At 43.1% G+C, this 18,980-nt stretch overlaps 1 protein-coding gene across 1 annotated transcript in view; it reads right to left on the reverse strand.

Moving 5' to 3' along the window:
- The window catches only part of Emb (embigin), a 53,969-nt gene extending 36,692 nt beyond the window's left edge, over positions 1–17,277 (reverse strand). Inside the window, exons 1-2 of the mRNA XM_052159405.1 lie at positions 16,974–17,277; positions 5,875–5,964 (exon numbers count right to left, since the gene is read on the reverse strand). Coding sequence (XP_052015365.1) covers positions 5,875–5,964; positions 16,974–17,082 — 199 coding nt within the window. The 5' untranslated portion in view covers positions 17,083–17,277. The remainder of the gene's footprint in view (positions 1–5,874; positions 5,965–16,973) is intronic.
- Between the last annotated feature and the right edge of the window lie 1,703 nt (positions 17,278–18,980).

Genomic DNA, 18,980 nt, shown 5'->3' on the forward strand with positions numbered 1-18,980 from the left:
TGCTGATAAATCCCAAGGCTCTTCCAGTGGACCCAGGTTCAATTCCCAGCAACCGCATAGTGTCTGAATCATCTGCAGACCACCAGGGAATCCAATGCCCTCTTCTGGCCTCCACAGGCACCAAGCATGCAGGTATTGTACAGACTCGCATGTAGGCAAACAAGCATACATAGACATATATACACATACGTAAACATATATACACATACATAAACATATAAACACATATATAGACATATATACACATAAACATATATACACATACATAAACATATATACACATACATATACACACATATACACATACATAAACATATAAAAACATGCATATACACACATACATAAACATATATATACATACATAAGCATATATACACATACATAAACATATAAACACATACATATACACACATACACAAACATATATACACATACGTAAACATATATACACATACATAGACATAGACATAGATATAAAATAAGGTGGAGGAAGCCAGGTGCCAACTAACATCAACCTCTAGCTTCCACACGCAAATGTGCACATACACACACACACACACACACACGCACAAATTATGCAATGGGCAAAAGTATTTTAACTTTTATAAAAAGCATACCCAAAAGGAATATGTTCTTTAGTTCTACCTCATTTCCACCAATTTTTCAAAACAAATAGGAAATCAGTAAAAAATATCAATAAACAAATATCCACTGGCATGAAGAAAAAGTATGTTTAAATTCAGAATGCTACTTTATACAGCACCTCAGCTTTCACACTCACAAAGGACAAAGTTCAAAGGGTCTGATAGGATCTCGTGTGGGTGAAGACAGGGAAACTGGCTGAAACATGGGCGTGGGAAAGGACAAGCTGTGCGGACAGTCAGCAGGATAACTTCACAGTATCCACCAAAAGAGCACATAATTTCTAACTCAGTAATTCTGCTTCACAGTACTCTTTAGGGCAAGCATTGGGGGCTATGCTGCGCCCATGGAGTTATCTAGTGGGTGTTTACTGTTATATAATTTATAACAGAAAAGTGTGTGCAAGCAAGCTCATTAAGAGAAAATACCACCGGGCGGTAGTGGCGCATGCCTGTAATCCCAGCACTCTGGGAGGCAGAGGCAGGCGGATTTCTGAGTTCGAGGCCAGCCTGGTCTATAGAGTGAGTTCCAGGACAGCCAGGGCTACACAGAGAAACCCTGTCTCGAAAAAACCAAATCCAAAAAACAAAATACCCTAGCCAACCAAGACTAATCCATTTACACTGTTTATACAACAGGCAAGCTAGCAGGGTGTGTGTATTATGCCTAGAGCACCAAGAACTGATGTCGAAAGACATTAAGCATGTTTGCCACAGTTCCTCTCCAGTGAGTGTCTCTGTAGCATGGGTCCACGATGGCTTGGCCTACTGCTCCTTGGTGGAGTGTATGAGAGGTGCTTTGAAGCTCACTGACATCTTATGTTCACATGCTCAGCCGTCACTGCACACCCAGGGAAAGGGGTGCAGCCTTCCCACTGTGTTCTTCATGGCTTTTCTGCGGGAAAAGCAGCCACGGGGGTTCCTTTCTGTGTTATTTCACAGCTTGGTGGAGCCTCAAAAGTGCAACTATTATAAATTTGTACCCTAAGCCTCTCCAATGCCTATAAATAATCTGGGGACTTTGTGGGGGCAGGGTTTTAGAGGACTTCTTTGCATTTTATTTTTCGTAACTGACAGTGATAGGAGCCCTGAGTTTTCAACACTGTACGGGGCTAAACTGAAGAAGACAACTTGTCCTCTCTTTGGGCTGTTAGCTGATGTTCTTCCCCTGAGGTCAAACCTTCCACTGTGTGTCTACCCAGGAAGGATCAGCTTTCTGGGGCTTCCAGTTTCTACTCCTGTCTTGTGTGTGGTCACAGCTGTGTACCTGCATGTCTCTAAAAACTAAAACATCATGGTCTCACAAGGATACATCCCCCACTCAGAAAGCAGAGGCAGGCAGATCTGAATTCGAGGCCACCCTGGTCTATAGAGCAAGATCCAGGATAGCCAGGGCTACACAAAGAAACCCTATCTGGAAAAAAAAAAAAAAAAAAAAAAAACAACAAAAAAAAAACCAAAAACCAAAAAAACCCCAAAAACCAAAAAAGATAACAAAACAAACATCCAAAAAGTGGGACTTAATTCATGCTCAGACCACTAGAAGCCCTATAATGGGATTAAATAGCTCTTGGCAAAACTCTAACTTCTTAAGAGAAGTCAAGCAGCCAGTCTGTTAGAACACAGCTGTCCCTACCTCCAGAGTCAAGCTCTGTGTGCTTTCTCCCACAAGGCTTCATCATCTTCTATGGGCATTGACTAGGACTGGGAGTTATTTGGGCTTCCACAACTTTGAGTAAACCAACCTCCTCTTCAGGAGCAGGCTGCTTCAGGTACTCCACTGTCGCAAGGAGAAACTAAGACACAGAGCTCCCTCATTGTAACACTTGTAATGAAGACAAATATATCTGCATAATAAATGTATCTGGCCTCACATCATCAACAGGTCTAAGATGCCATTACACATCCTACAACGCCCCAAACAGACACATGCAAGAACTCTCCAGTCAACAGTGCTAATATTTCTGCTACTAAGAGCCCAGATGGAGGGCAGGTGCCACCTTCTGCCTCTGTTCTGTCCAGTGCTCCAGCGAACTGTGTCCTGTTTCCTCTTTCACCCCTTGTGAATGTCGATGCTCACTCACATTTTTCTTCTTTCTGCATGACCAGTTTTTATGTCAGACTTGACAACTAGATCCCCAAAATATCACTAACTGCTTCAGGCCACTGAAGTGCTCTAGGATCTTTCTTCCCTGAGGCAAGAAGTCCAGGAGACTGGCAAGCGGACTAGGAGAGCAGCTGCACAGGAACCAACACACACACACACACACACACACACACAGGATCCATCTGCTCAAGCTCCTGACCCTACAACCTGTGAGGTCCCGCCTGCCTGTGGCTAGGCAACAAGGTTGCATTTCATCATCTCGAGTGACATTACCAAACCTTACAGCAGCTAAATCAGCACAGTGCACCTCCAGCTTTGGCTTCTGCTTCCTCTTCCCCTCCTGGGGACCTTGCCAGGTCACCTGCTCTCACCTCAGCTGGTAAACACACAATATGGGTTGGGTCAGCCATGTAACCTTCACCTCTGCGTCACCAGAAAGTGGCCAGCTGATGTTTGAATTTTCATCTCCTTGTTTAAACTACAACACTGACACATTAAAAAAAAAAAGTACAAATTTGCAGAAGAGAAAACACTGAAAGTAACAATATAGAGACATTCTAATTACAGTAATATAAGCAATGAGTGCCAAATAGCCCATTATCAAAAGATTACTTAAAAAAAAAAAACAGTAATAGCAGAGAGAGGAAAGATATTTTTCCCTCTTTGGTAACATCAATTCCACATCTACAAACTCATTATTCAGGAAATACAGTCCCTAAACTTAACCTAGTTAGGGTTAAAGCATTTAATATCACCTTACTTTCATAGATTTTGAATATAACACTCCAGAGCTACTCTATTATTCACCTGAATAAAAAGCACAGTTGTTTGAGTGATACTGCTAAAAGAAATGGATAATTTGACCTTAAGAAGTTATTTGGCCCAACACAGACCCTGGCGCCAGACTGCCTGGGTTCAAAAGCCAGTTCCCACTTGGGGTTGGTCAGTTCTCCCTCAATCTCTTTGTGTGGCTGTTTTCATCTACAAACTGAAATAACAACAGTGCTCACTTCAAAGAATTGCAATGAAGGCTAAATCCTATTAAGAAAAGAAAAGAAAAGAAAAGAAAAGAAAGGAAAAGAAAAAAGACATGTGGCACACAGTCAACACCATGACTTTCTCAAGTCCATAAAAAAGATCTCATGTTAAAAAAAAGTAATCATGTTGTTGTTATTCCTCCATCTGTAAACCAAAGGCCACCGCTTGTTTGTTCTCCCAGGCACAGGGTCCACATATTTCCCTTTCTCATTAAATAGGTTTGTGGAGCGCAGCCAAAGTTGGCATTCTGGCCCAGGATTTGTAACTAAGGTATTATGTATGCTTGACTCTCTCTACAAAACATACATTAAGCCGATAGAAATATCAATTTCCAAACTGGCCGGAGGGAAAAAGAAAGCAGAGACACAGCAAGAGGGGAGAGGCCATGAGTATTATTTACAAGCAAGGCTGATGTTGCAATCACTATTGGCAAAACACATCCTTCATGGAAAACACAAACTCCAGACATTAGGATGACCTCTAATGCCAGCATGATGGAGATGTGACAAGTGAGGTTCCAGATCAACCAATTTTCATGAGAGGACTCTTTAAAAAGTTTGCCAGAAGTAAGATAATGCCTATGGTTCAAATTTAAATTCCATGTACCAATAAATGTAGCTCCCAACAAGAGAGCTAAGCCCACATGAGATGCACCCACAGCTCAGAGACTCAAGTGTATCAAAATTAACGTCAGATCTTTGCTTTGCTTTTTTTTTCTTTTTTTTGGTTTATTCGAGACAGGGTTTCTCTGTGTAGCCCTAGCTGTCCTGGAACTCCCTCTGTAGACCAGGCTCTCCTAGAACTCAGAAATCCACCTGCCTCTGCCTCCCAAGTGCTGAGATTAAAGGTGTGCGCTACCTCTGCCTGGCAAAACATAGTATGGTTGCAAGGACTGTAGGTCGGGTGACCTCAACCACTGAGCCAAAGCTCCAGGACTGCTTTTCTTAAGTAAACATCAGTTCAGAGCTTTAGAAAAGGCTTTACTTCATAAGAACTGCTGCAACAGAAGAAAAGTTCCCAATTCAAAATCTCCAAGTGTCTCTGTAGCAAATAAGGCGTTCTGTTTTGGGGAAGACAGGCAAGCTAGCAGGATCTTTAAGAGAAAAGATGGAAAAACAGCTAAGTACACAGAAATCATGATCAGGCCTAGGCACTGGTCCTTAGGATGCTCAGACTGGAACCAAGGGAAGTGCAGGGGACACCCAGAGTGACACGCCCAAATCAAGGCAATAAACAATGGGCAGCCATGAACAACGACTCTTTCAGTAAGAACAGGAATCTGGTTTCAGTTGAACTATTAGAATAAGAGTGAAGCCTTCTGTAGGTCATGTAAATACCTAGCACAGTTTAAGTTAATAAAGTATTTCTTGTTGTAGCCTTGAGCATTAATCTTTGATTTCCAAGCACCAAGCTGTGCTGAGTGAGACTTGGTTCCTGAAATCCACTCTGTGAGACTGGCCAAAGAATTCTCCCCTGTATCCTTCTCAAATAAGTGGTTCATCTCACAGAGACAATCAATAACTAGAATATGCGTGTGCGTGCGCGTGTGCGCACACACACACACACACAATGAGCAATGACACGGAAATACAGATTTGACTTTTACAAGAATGAATCCCAAATACTGTAATATGAAGATCTGAGAATAACAAAGAGCTACAAAGGTTTTCAACAATGTCTAGTCAAAAAAAAAAAAAAGAACTACAACAAAACAAACAAACACAAAACAAATAATTCATCACATACTGGCATTGGCTTGGAAAATCTGCCCCTCACACTGTTTGTCTAGTCACATGAAACAAAGACTAGAGAAACAATTCAAAGGACTGGGGAAATAGTCAAAAACTGCATATGGCATCAATAAAAAGAAAGTAAAATACTAGTTTCTAATGTAATAAGCAGGTTGAAAGAGTTTAGATTCTAATCGTGCTACTGTAGTGTTTTTTACTGAACAGACTGCTCTTATTAATTTAAAAATTCTACAATCATTTGTCATAACGAAAACCCAAGCCTGGAGAGACCAAAGCCATGACTTATTTTAAAATCTTTTCAAACTTAGTTTGGAATTTTGAGATGGGACCTACTTACCTGTCACTGAGATATTATAGCTCTCCAAGGAAAGGTTTGAGTACTTCGCCATCATTTCTTCTCGAATAGGTAGACTTGTATAAGCTGAATCTATAAAACAAATTCCGTGTGGTTACATTTTAGATATCCTCACCAAGACTGGGTGACTATTTGAAAAACAACTTAGAGTTGGCTTAGTAGGTAAAGGTGCTAGCTGCCAGGCCTAACGACCAGAGTTTGGATGTGTGTGTTTGTGTCGTGTTAGGGTGTGCATGTGTGTGTATATATAATACCGTTTAGTGCATATATACTTATATATAGCATATATATATATACACATATGTAGCATATATAACACACACACACACACAATAAAGGGGTCCGGTCAACATTCTTTTCCTAATAAAAAAATGATTCATTCCCACTTGGGCAAAGCACATATGGAGTATGTTAAGGCAGAGGCCACAAGAGAACCACTCAGTGTTCCTTAGAAAGGAAAAAATGAATAGAAAAGCAAGTCACGTGACTGCCACCTGACCTTGAACGGTGCCAAGCATATATCCCATTATTCGCAAGCCCTCTTTTCCTGGCCTGGCTGACCACTGTGAGATTTCTCATCATGTGCCCTATCGCTGAAACAAGAAGGGAGACCTTTGCAGAGAGGCAAACCAAACTCAGCCTGATAATCATTATTATGATTCACCCAGAGATTGACAACTGAAAAAATAAGGGGGGGGGAGGTCGTGACATTTTTATTCTGACCCCACTTGACCAAGTAAGGAGAAAAACACCTGGTATACTTTGTGTGCTGACAAGGAGCAGGAGGTGGGAAAGCAGATCCCGGAAGAGCTAACAAGTGGTAAAGCAGCCGTTGGGTCACAAGTGATTGAAAGTCATTAAAATTTCAGAGAGGCACTTATTTCTGGTATTAACTGTCCCAAGCCTGTGTCTCTCACACATTAGCACAGGATCTACAGGGAGTAAACCCGACTCTAGAAAGGGAATGAGATCACAGTCAGGGGATCACAGCTGGGCATTTCTTTCCTTTTTCATCTCCAGGGACCAACTCTGAAAGAATTTATCTGGCATCTACATTAGAAAGAGGAACATGAAGGAGATCTAAAGCTGAGGCTGGACAAAAACCTCTGCTCATAGAAGCTGGAAGAAGAAGAAGAGAAGGAAAACCAGGCCACCTGATGAGAGAATCTGGAGAGTTCCAGAACATACTAGCTCTTTCAGCCATTTCTACCAGTTCATATATATATATATATATATGTATGCATATATATCCTACCAGTTCATATATATATGCATATATATTCAAATATGTAACCCTGATACCACCTGAGTGCTGATGCCACATCTTCATTAGACCATCATTTTTTTTAAAGATTTATATATATACACACACACTGTAGCTGTTTCCAGACACACCAAAAAAGGCCATCAGATCCCATTACAGATGGTTGTGATCCACCATGTGGTTGCTGGGATTTGAACTCAGGACCTCTGGAAGAGCAGTCCGTGCTGTTAACCACTGAGCCATCTCTCCAGCCCCACCAATCTTTCCCTGTGTAGCCCTAGCTATCCTGGAACTCAGAAATCCACCTGCCTCTGCCTCCCAAGTGCTGGGATGAAAGGCGTGTGCCACCACTGCCCAGCTTCAATCTTTTTATCTTATTATCTTATTTTGGTTTTTCAAGATAGAGGATTTCTCTGTGTAGCCTTCCTTGACTGTCCTGGAACTCTGTAGACCAGGGTGAGCTTGTACTCGGGACCTGCATTTACCTTCTGAGTGCTGGGCTTAAAAAGAATATGTCACCTTTGCCCACCTAAAGCATCGATCTTTAGCAGATTCTACTTTCTGCTGAACTTGAAAAAAAGAATTCCTTTAAGAAGCAGGATGAAGGAATGCTACAGTATAGAAGCAGGGAGAAGACCCTAGAAGAGCAAAAGTGAGATCTCAGGACATTTTCTGTAATCAAAGAAGTGAGTGTGGAAACCTCTCTACTTCTCAGAGGACAGCTGGCAGCAAGGGGATGATTTAGCAAGCATGTGTGTGCAACCGAAATTGGCAGGGAGAAGACTCAGACAGATATGACCCTGAAAGGATCAGGCTGAGTCACAAAAAAGAAAAATTAAATGGAGAGGTAAGAATTGCATGTCCCAAGCCAAGTTGGCTTGGGACCTGAACTATCAAAATGGGGTCGACACAGTTCAATGCTCTGATAGCAATGTCTCTACAGTAAATATCAATTCTTCAGGAAAGGGGGGGGAGGGGATTGGAAGTCACATACATATTGGGTGACGGTGCCAATTTTAAAACATGCATTCTTCGAGGTATTACAATCACCCTTGTCTTAATCATTCCTGGACATTTTCCACTTGGCTTTCTCTTACAGGTAGTGGCAAAATACCAACATAAAAGAATAACAACTCATGGTTGTTCCAGAGATTAGAGGATTTTTTTTTTCTTCCTCCCTCAGAAGAAGAGATGGTGCATGAAGATAATGCCTCAAAGAACTGAGGGGTGGGTAACCTAATTTTTACCTATTATTACTTGACATGAAGTGTTTCCATGTAGGTATTTTTCACGTTACATATTAAAATAATCTTGCTAGAGTAGAGGGGCTTAAAATTGATATAACACTACCAAATGAACTAAATGCTATAGTCCTTTTAAAACTATCTACATTTCACACATTGAACTTTGTGCTTTGTTTAAAAGAAGCAGCAAACTGGAAAGGGTGTCAGACAGAAGAAAATACTAGAAAACTACACAGAGTCTTAAGATTTGTTTTTACTTAAGTAAGGAAATAAATCCATTCAAGAGCATCTCCTACAAAAATAACTATTTCCCCTAAATGTGATGATTATAGGCCAGATGGTTCAGGCCGGTGCAGTTTTTTCTGAAGCTGAGGCAGGAAGACTGAAAATTCAAGGCCCGCCTAGGCAAATACTTGAGGGCAGTGAAATACTGCCTCAGAATAATAAAAGACTAGGATATGTCAGTGGTAGGACACTTCTGAGCATGTGCAAAATACTCTGTTTAGCCCCCAATACTTAGAGGAAATTTAAAAGGACAATATCTTTCCCAATCTCTTCATGGCATCGTCTCTAGATTTAAGAATGTATTGTGTGTATGTGTGCCGTTGTGAGTATGTGTGTATCACACACATGCAGAAGCCTGTGTAGACAGAATAGCGTCAGCTCCCCTTGAACTGCCAGGAGGATGGGAAAAAACTGCTGGTTTCTCTGCAAGAACAGTGCACTTCTCTTAACTGCAGAGCTCGCTCTCTCTCTCTCTTCATTATATTTCGTGTTTCAGATTTAATCCTTCTTGTACAAGATGGCATAACTCAATGGTAGAGCATTTGTCTAGCATGTAGAAGACTCTGTATTCAAGCCACAGCACTGAGAAAAAGAAGTGGTAATCTATTATTATGTCTCACCTCTATGCTACTGTCAATGCACACTCTAGATTATTTTGAATAAATCCTCATTTTAACATGCTAACATACAATATTATAAATACACAATTATTAAAAAAAAAAACACTACAACTTAGAACAAGTAAAATATACTGGTAAGAATCTTAAGTGTAAAAATCAGTGTATTTCTTCCTGGAGGCAATATTATACGTAACCACAGGACTGCATGTTATGACTTACCTGTATCTTTAAAACAGATTATTACCAGGTGAAATCCTGCTCATGAACAAATGCATTTAGAATTACACTTCCAGGTTCTAGGTATCTAGTATTTTTATCCCCTATTATGCATTGTGGCCATTAGATTTCAAGAGTTTGTTGAGAAAATAAAAATACAGAAGAACTGTAATACATTGTCCTGATGGTATCATTGAAAAGTCAACCTTTAAGAGTCACAAATGAATAATCTTCCAGATAGGTAACTAGTATTTCAGATAATATGAGAATTACCAGTCAAGAAGGCCATTTATAGTTGAGTTTTAAAAAGTGAAAGTTTCATGACAAGCACAACGTGTACTTTTATATGATCTCCTAGCACATTCCACAATAACAGCCCTACAACCATGCCTTATCCAGATGGGAGGGGCGAGGGGGAGGAGAAGGGGAGGGGGAGGGGCAGATTGATGGGAAGACCAAGAAACCTTGGTTCTGAGTAGACAGATCCTCTACCCTTGTTCTTGATTCAGTATGCTGCTTTTCATAACCTGCAACCCCCTGGTCCAGTCCTGTAACCCCCTGGTCTGTCCCACACAGTTTACACACAAATAATTGAAAGCACAAATATTAAGTCCGTCTTCACGGGTGACTAGCAGCCTCCTTGCCTGGGTCTACTTTAAGGATCTTTTTAGGAAGAAGCCCATTGCTGGGTGGCTCACTGAAGCATAAACAGGAAACCAGGTACAGCTTGCTCCTTGCCCCTAGACATAAGGCAAAGGCACTCTGGGCGTTCAGATCCATCAAAATTCCACGTCAGGTTCTTGACTTGTGTAACTGAAAGACCAAAAAAGGTTCTGTGCCTGAATGTGACAGCACATGCCTGTAATCTCAGCACTCTCGGGAGGTGGTGGTGGGGCTATGGGGAATTCAGTTTTTCATCCTATCAGTGAGTCTGAGGCCAACCACAGATATGTAAACTCCACGCCTCCTCCCCAATAAAACAAAAGAGGAGACTCAGTCTCGTCTCGGCTTAAGATGGATACATTAGCTATGCTAATGTATCTCAGTAACTTAGAAAACAGAAAAAACAAAGTATTTGTTAAAATGAAGAGTGCCATCCTTAATGAAGTCTCTCCTTCCTCTACCATCACAGAAATATTCTGTTATACCTGAATGAGGATGGTATCTTCGGGGGTTTATTTATTTTAAAAAAGGTTTATTTAATGTATGTGAATACACTGTCACTGTCTTCAGACACACCAGAAGAGGGCATCTGATCCTATTACAGATGGTTGTGAGACACTGTGTGGTTGCTGGGAATTGAACTCAGGAAATCTGGAAGAGCAGTCAGTGCTCTTAACCACTGAGCCATCTCTCCAGGCCCCAGGAGTTTATTTTTAATAAACTGTTGTTAAGAAGGACCTTTTTCTTTTCACTTCCGTGTTAGTGTATGTGTGCTGAATTGTTGAGTCACAAGGTTGTCCTTGTTATTGTGAAATATGAGAAGCCAGAAGGTTGGGGGGGGGGGGAGGAAGAGGGAGGGAAGGAGGGGAGGGAGGGAGGGAGAGAGGGAGAGATGGAAGGAGGGAGAGAGGGAGAAAGGGAAGGAGGGAAGGAGAAGAGAAAATCAGTCAGCCTCAGTACACATCTATTTCTGTTTAAGAACATGTTCTTTTATAAACAGTACCAGGAGATGACAACTCAACAGCTAAACTCACTCACTGCTTCTGCAGAGGGCCTGGCCTCAGTTCCCAGCACTCACACCAAGTGGCTTACAGCCACCTGTAAGTTGAGATCCAAAGAACACAACACACTCCTCTGTTCCACCAGCACCTAATGGTATACACACTCACATACAGGTGCATGCACACATTTTAAAAACAGAAAAATATGGTATCAAACATACAAACTACTGTTTTAATGGAATCCCTTTGGTAAATCAAGCTTTCTCTGAAAAAGTTGAGTTAATGTTGTTTTTCCTCAACTGATCTCCCGGTTTATTGGAAATGCCAAGAACTGACATTTCCTGCTGATCTATGTGAGAAGTACACTGCTGACCAGATAAATCAGCCCTCTCGATGGCATCACGGAGTCTTTCCTGCAGAGGAAGCACCCCATAGCCCTCCAGGCTTCACTGAGCTCAGGAAGCTGGCACTTCTGCAATGGCAGCTCAGGCCGCACTCCTGCTAAGTCTCTCTCCGGTGTGCATTTCTGCAGAAGGGCCAGGTCAGAAGCACGTGCGTTCCATCTCTCCATTCTCCTTCACAGCCACAGCTCTGGGCATACCAGACCTTACTTCTACAGCCTTGACCCTTAGGAAAATTCAGATTAGATTTGGGATAGGCAGTCTGGCAGCAATGCCACTGAGGTAATGTGTGCTTTTTACCGTATTGTCTCAGACCAGATGGCACAAGGGAACCAATATGGAGGTGGTGGGGGGAGAGGAGGGGGGAGGGAGGGGGGAGGGAGAAGAGGAGGAGGAGGAGGGAGGAGAGGGAGGAGGTAGATGGGGGAGGGGGAAGAGAAGGGGGAGGAAGAGGAAGAAGAGGAAAAAGAGGGAAGAGGAAGAAATAAAAGAAAACTTTTTTTTTAAATATTGTTAGTGATGATTTTCACTTTGATTACAGTATTGCCACACTTCCCCAGTGTAAGGTTACTCTTCTCCTTCAGAATTTGTAAGATTTTTCCAGAAAATTCCTTTAAAACTACAAAGTACTTTATGCTTCACCAAACAGTCCCCTAGTTTAATCACTATTTATCAGTGTGGACTCATGAATTGGTTAACAATGTCACTATCAATATAGTATTCAGAAGATTAATACAAAAGGATCATAAGGCAAGGCCAGACCACGCTACACAGCAAGACCTCTCAGCAAGATCACCATCACCTTCTACTAGGATTTACTTGGCTGCTCTGTTTCCCCACCCGACATATGGGAACCCCTTAAACTGGCTCCTCTTTCAGACATGACTCATCATCTTTCAAGTACTCCATTGTTTCCTGACACAGGATGCCCCAGGTCTACACACTTCTCCACCCCAGCTCCAAAGAAAGCAGCCATTTCTCCAACATTATCAAAAATAGTGCTCGAAGCCAACAGCCTGTGCATGCACATGCAAATACATACAACATACTTGCCACATGAGACACACATGTATATAACATACATGTCATATATATATACTATATATTATACATGTATTTGTACGTACATACGTACGTGACACAGATAAATTGACGGACGAGACTTACAGTCAAGATTCACGCTGAGAACATCAAAGTTTTTCTTCCCTGCTCATCCTCTCCTCTTTATTTTCTTCTGCCCTAACGGAAATCCTGAATCTTATTTTCCTTGACAGATTTCTTTACTGCTTAACTGAAGCGCCAGCTTCCTCTTTTTTTTTTTTTTTTTTTTTTTTTTTTTTTGAGACAGGGTTTCTCTGTATGGTCCTGGCTGTCCTGGAACTCACTCTGTAGACCAGGGTGGCCTCAAACTCAGAAATCCACCTGCCTCTGTGTCCCAAGTGCTGGGATTACAGGTGTGCGCCACCACCGCCCAGGAACCAGCTTCCTCTTTTAAAATCAGAGAAAATGAATCTAATTCATCAGGCTACACACTACATAGCAGGTGGCTGTGCTATGATCAACTCCAGTGTATATATGAGATCTCACTGCAGCTGCCACATCTGTCTCCACACAGTTGCACTCTGCACCCACTCAGGCTTGACCTTCTCTGTACTGGTCTGCCCTGGAGCTGGTGTAGAAGCCCCTGCTGCTAGCTGCCTCACTCAGCTGAGGTGGGCGGGGCGCTAATCTTCAGAGGAGGTTCTTCTTCCCAGTGCTAAGCCTAACCTCTCAATTTGCCCTTTGTGGGGGAAGTAATCCACACTAGACAGTGTGATTCTAGCTCCACCCACCAGGTAAGGGTCCCTCCTGCTTCCGTTCTTCCAATTACTATAGGACCATAGGGTGATGAAGTACCAGGATAAAAAAAAGTTGAATATATCCTTTTTTTTTTTTTTTTTTTTTTTTTTGGATTTTGGTTTTATCAAGGCAGGGTTTCTCAGTATAGCCCTGGCTGTCCTGGAACTCACTCTGTAGACCAGGCTGGCCTCAAACTCAGAAATCCGCCTGCCTCTGCCTCCCAGAGTTCTAGGATTACAGGCGTGTGCCGCCACCACCACCGCCAGGCTAGTAAAACATATTCTTAACAAAAGTTTACATAATTTTAATTATGACCAAATTTTTAAACATCAGAAATATCCCAATTAAAGATGGGCTTATAATAAATCTCTTCATTTAATCAGTTTAAATACTTTTCAAGACAAAAACTGCTAGTGTTTTCTACAAGCAGAATGCCAGGCAGATGCTGGCATGTAAGCAAGATTAATTCCAACAGGTATTTACTACTAGGCAATATAGGATCTAGTAGGGAAGAGAATTAATCGAGGCAGCATACAAGCTATGTCCTTGGATGTTACAATGCCTGTTCCAAATTACTCCACTGAAAGGGTTTCAAAATAAAAGCACCTTGGCTTGTTCCCACTATTATGATAATAATGATGTCAAAATACTCCTGGTTACCTGTTCCTTTTACAAAGATATTTTTAGATCTCTTATTTAATTGAAAAATCAGGGCTACTGAGATGACTCAGCGGGTTAAAGCAAGCCTCATAACCTAAGTTCAGTTCCCAGAACCCACAAGGGAGAAACAACTAGTCTTACGTTATCCTCTGATGATCATGTGCATGGCTGGATCCATTCATGAGCACACACCAAAAAACAAAAACAAAAACAAAAAAAGAAAACAACAAAAATATAAGAAAGACCCTTGAATACATTCCAGGATTCAAAAAAAAAAAAAAATGCAGGTGTGCATTTTTGCTCACACAGGTAGATGTCCTTGGTCAGTGGTTCCAAATTCTGGAGGGCACACCCAATTATCTCAGAGAACTTTGTTTAAAAAAATGAGTTGCAGGGGCTAGAGAGATGGCTCAGCGGTTAAGAGCACTGACTGCTCTCCCAAAGGTCCTGAGTTCAAATCCCAGCAACCACATGGTGGCTCACAACCATCCATAATGAGTTCTGATACCCTCTTCTGGAGTGTCTGAAGACAGCTACAGTGTACTTACATATAATAAATAAATAAATCTTTAAAAAAAAATGGGCTGTAGAGGAAGACTAACTTTAAACTATCTGTTCTACTACTAATTTAACTCCACGTACTGGGGAAATTGCTTAAATGACTACCCATCTTCCTCTTTTGATAGTCAAAGAAAATAAAATCTAGTTCATCAGGCTACACACTGCACACACAGTGCCTGGTGCACACCTCTCACAGCCTATTAGTAGCTTAACTTACATTATTGATATTGGCCCCCAAAAGGCCACCTATTTCTGAGTAGTTCAAAGTAGAAAGACAAAAACATCCAATAAACCTTGCTGTTATTTCTTTAGTAAAGGCTCTGATGAATCTCGTTCAAATTAATACTAAATGTAGAAAGAGTTGTAGTGGCCTTACCACTTCATTTATCCATTCATCTATCCATCTATGGGTTTATTTATGTTGTGTGTCTTGCCTATCTATGGGCCATGCCTAAAGAGGCCAGAAGAGGGCATCAAATAGGATCTCCTTGGCCTGCAGTTACAGATGGTTGTGAGCTGCCAAATGGGTGCTGGGAATTCTGATAGCATGACGTTCAAATTTGCTCCTTTCACCTGAGCTGAGTCTTCTGTGGGAGTCCCCAGTTCCCCTGCCGTGCAGAATGTTTATTCAGTTTCATCTGCTTCCGACTTTCCTCTCCGTAGAAGCCGAGATGTCAACCCGATGTCAGCAACGATACACCCTCTGGGTCCTCTCGTGATTTTGACCTGCTTTGACTCGCACCAAGAATTTCCAAAACTACTAACGCCCAGGCTGCCTTCTATGATTAATGAGTCAGTTGTTTCTAGAGCAAGACCTGGATATTGGTCTTTTTAATGCTCTCTGAAAATTTCCCACTACCGCCAAGTGGAGAAGCCAAACTTCTAGGACTAAACTAAAATAGACTGAATCTCAAAACAGTAGTGTAGGCTGGGTTTGTAGCTACAGGGTGGAGCGGCTTCTGTTCAAGCAGACCCACGGGGAGGGAGGAAGAAAGAAAAAGCAGGAAGGAGGAAGAAAGGAAGAGAAGGGGAGGGGAGGCGCAAGGGGAGGAAAGGGGAAGTGGGGAGGAAAAACAATCAAGTTAGAAAAAGAGGCTATAATTTTCAGAAGCTTATGAGTGGAAAAGAACCGAAGAACCAGGTACAGCTAGAAGGCCATGTCCCAAATTCTTATGATGGAGAAACCATATGTGGAGCAAGTACATCCGGACACTAGAAGAACCCAAGTTAAAAGTGCGTGTGTGAGCCGGGCGGTGGCGGTACACGCCTGTAATCCCAGCACTCTGGGAGGCAGAGACAGGCGGATTTCTGAGTTCGAGGCCAGCCTGGTCTACAGAGTGAGTTCCAGGACAGCCAAGGCTATACAGAGAAACCCTGTCTCGAGAAAAAAAAAAAAAAAAAGCAAATCCAAATCCAAAGAGGAAAAAAAAAAAAAGTGCGTGTGTGTCCCTTTGACCATTTTCCTTTATACTATGTTCAACAAATCTACATGTATAAACTCTTGGAAATAATTTATAATAGCTCAAAACCTTATAGTCTTTCAACTGCTTGAGAAGTTAGTGATAACTTAGATGGGAGCTACTGGTCACAGACACAGGAAATTGCACTGAAAAGCACTGGATCTCTTGCAACACAGAAAGTATAAACAGGTGAGTTAGCGTGGCAAACTAGATCGTGACCCGGTAATGTTTTTCACGGAAATCTTTCTGTCCGCATGCCTTAAACACGCAACCCAACACCCTCGAAAAACGGTTTTTTTTTTTTAAATAAAGATTGAAGTGTAAAGATAACACACAAGTATAATTTTCTTATCTGGGTTTACTTGAGTTGGCTGGCAGTCGCGATTTTTACCCTCTGCTCTAAAAAAAACATCCCCAGAGTCAATACCTGCCAGGAGGAAAGGTGATCCAAGAGCCTCGCTGTGGCCTCTAGTGAAGAGGGCTGGCCTCAGGGAACGTGGACTCATTCTCAAACCACACTAGCAGAACCCCCAGTACCCCCCTCCACAAACCCACGTACTCTACTAGCCCACTTCGTAGGTAAAATCAGATCCTGTCCCAGTACCCTGGATCAAACTGGGCTTTACTGGGACGGAATCACCCCCAGACCCGGCGGATACGGAGCCACCCGGGCTCCCACGTTTCCTCCTTGGGTAATCTGCGCCCAGCCAATGAAAGGCCACCCCCGCTCTGCTCCGCAGCCGCCTGCATCCCCGCAGCTCCTGCGCGAGCAGCAAGGGATGTTGTCGGGCTGGAGGGTCCCCGCCACTGCGCCTCTTCCGGTGCATCCAGAGCCCCCCACGTGCCAGTCCCCCACACCCCAGGCACCTGCGGGATCGCCCTCAGCCCGATCCGGGCGCGTCGCCGCCAGAAGACATAGGAGGAGGAGCGGGCAACCAGGAGCCACAAGCGCCCTCAGGCCAGTGTACGAGCGCATGGCGCGGGCGGGTCGGTCCAGGAGATCGCTCCTGCACCCTCAGCTTGCTGAGATCGGTTTCCGTTTGTCCCCGTGTACACCGTCTGGTAACCAGGCGCCCACTGCCAGTCCCGGGTACAGGAGACGCGAGAAAAAGCGGAGTGGGAGGGGCCCGGCCACCCTGGCCTCCACCCCCGAGACGCTCCCAGCGCACCCGAGGCCAGCCCAGCGTAGAGCCAGCCCTCTATCAATTATGCAGCCCGCTGTCGGCGCGCCCGGATGTGCTGTGCAAGCCCGGCAGTGAATCCTCTCCCTCCCTAATCCTCCTCGACTACCCAGGTTGGGGAGGGACCTAGCTCAGCCAGCCAGCCAGGTGTGTCTAGCTCATCACCTCCCGGAGGGGTCGCAACTCCCTACAGAGCGTTTTTTTCCCATCCGTTGGATAGGTTCCCATATTTACTTTGATGTGACATGTGAAAAGGATAAGATAGTTATGCTCCTGTACATCTTTGGATGTACAAAGGTTTCGTTTCACCAAACCGAAGGCGCTATCCAGTGGCCCTGAGACCGGTACTTTATGTTCCTTGGAGTTTTCTATCAGTCAGGCATACCCCTCCCCAACCCCCCCACCCCTCCACTACTCCACCCCCCACCCTCCTGACCCCCTTCCCCCACCTGCCACCACCCCCCCTCCCGATCACTGAAGGTTTGGCCGGTTCCCTCCGGATTAAGGTTTCAGAGTCCCAAGGCCCCACAGTGTGTCTCCCTTTGTTTGCTTGCGGCCACAGTTCTCCTGGCGCCAAAGAGCTCAAGAAACGAAGACTAAGTTAAGGGGAAACTGTGTAAACTGCAGAAGGCCGTTCATCTTTGTCAAACATTGTGGAATACAATGTTATCTCTTATCCACGAGGACCGGGAGGTTGGAATTTCTTACTCTCCTATCAAATAAATTGAGACAGTGAAAAACAATTGTTTTCCTATTCAGCGGGAAAGGATTCTATGTTAAAACCAGGGAGCCTTAAATCTGAGGCAGTCAGCAAGCCTTACTTAGCAGTCCTTTGTCCTTTAGGGACCCCCACTCAGGTGAAACTGCCAGGAAGGAATTAAAGAACGATACCGTGTGAAGCATAGCTGGAGTTTATTAAAAAGGTTTTTTTTTTCCCCTCAAAGTAGATTTAAATGCATAAGACACACCCAAGACCAGGTGCATGGATTTCAGAGCTGTGTTTTAACAGTAACCACACAGACCATTTTAGTGTCTCTCAAGTTACAACTCAAAAGGACTGCTAGGAAGCTCCCCATTCCGCTTTATTCCTCTTTTCTTGATAAGTGAAATTAAAGGGTGTTTCCAGGGGTGCCTCGCATGAAATTGCAATCTGATAAGATCAAAACATGGGCCGCAAGCGTTTCTAGTGCATAATTAAGACATTTCTTTTGTTGTAATAGGGACTTCAGGGGAGATTCCTGGAAAACTGCAGGCTTATACACAGAAAAGAAGAAACATCATTTCATTTAAGTTGAGACCTTAAAAGCGACACACTGCAATTTTTACATTGTTTTGTTTGAGGTCCGTATGAAGGCAATATTGTCTCTGTGTAACACTGCAAATATTAGTTGTGATGGAATGCTTGTCTCCTAGTGAAAAGGCTTCAGCTTACTCCAGGTGAGTGGCTATTTTTCCTTCCTCCCTAATGTTCTCTTTTGTCTTAGGGTTTCTATTCCTGCACAAACATCATGACCAAGAAGCAAGTTGGGGAAGAAAGGGTTTATTCAGCTTACACTTCCACATTGCTGTTTATCACCAAAGGAGATCAGGACTGGAAATCAAGCAGGCCAGGAAGCTGGAGCTGATGCAGAGACCATGAAGGGATGTTACTCAGCTTGCTTTATTATAGAACCCAAGACTACCAGCCTAGGGA

The sequence above is a fragment of the Apodemus sylvaticus genome, chromosome 16, assembly GCF_947179515.1.
Source record: "Apodemus sylvaticus chromosome 16, mApoSyl1.1, whole genome shotgun sequence".
Lineage (NCBI taxonomy): Eukaryota > Metazoa > Chordata > Mammalia > Rodentia > Muridae > Apodemus > Apodemus sylvaticus.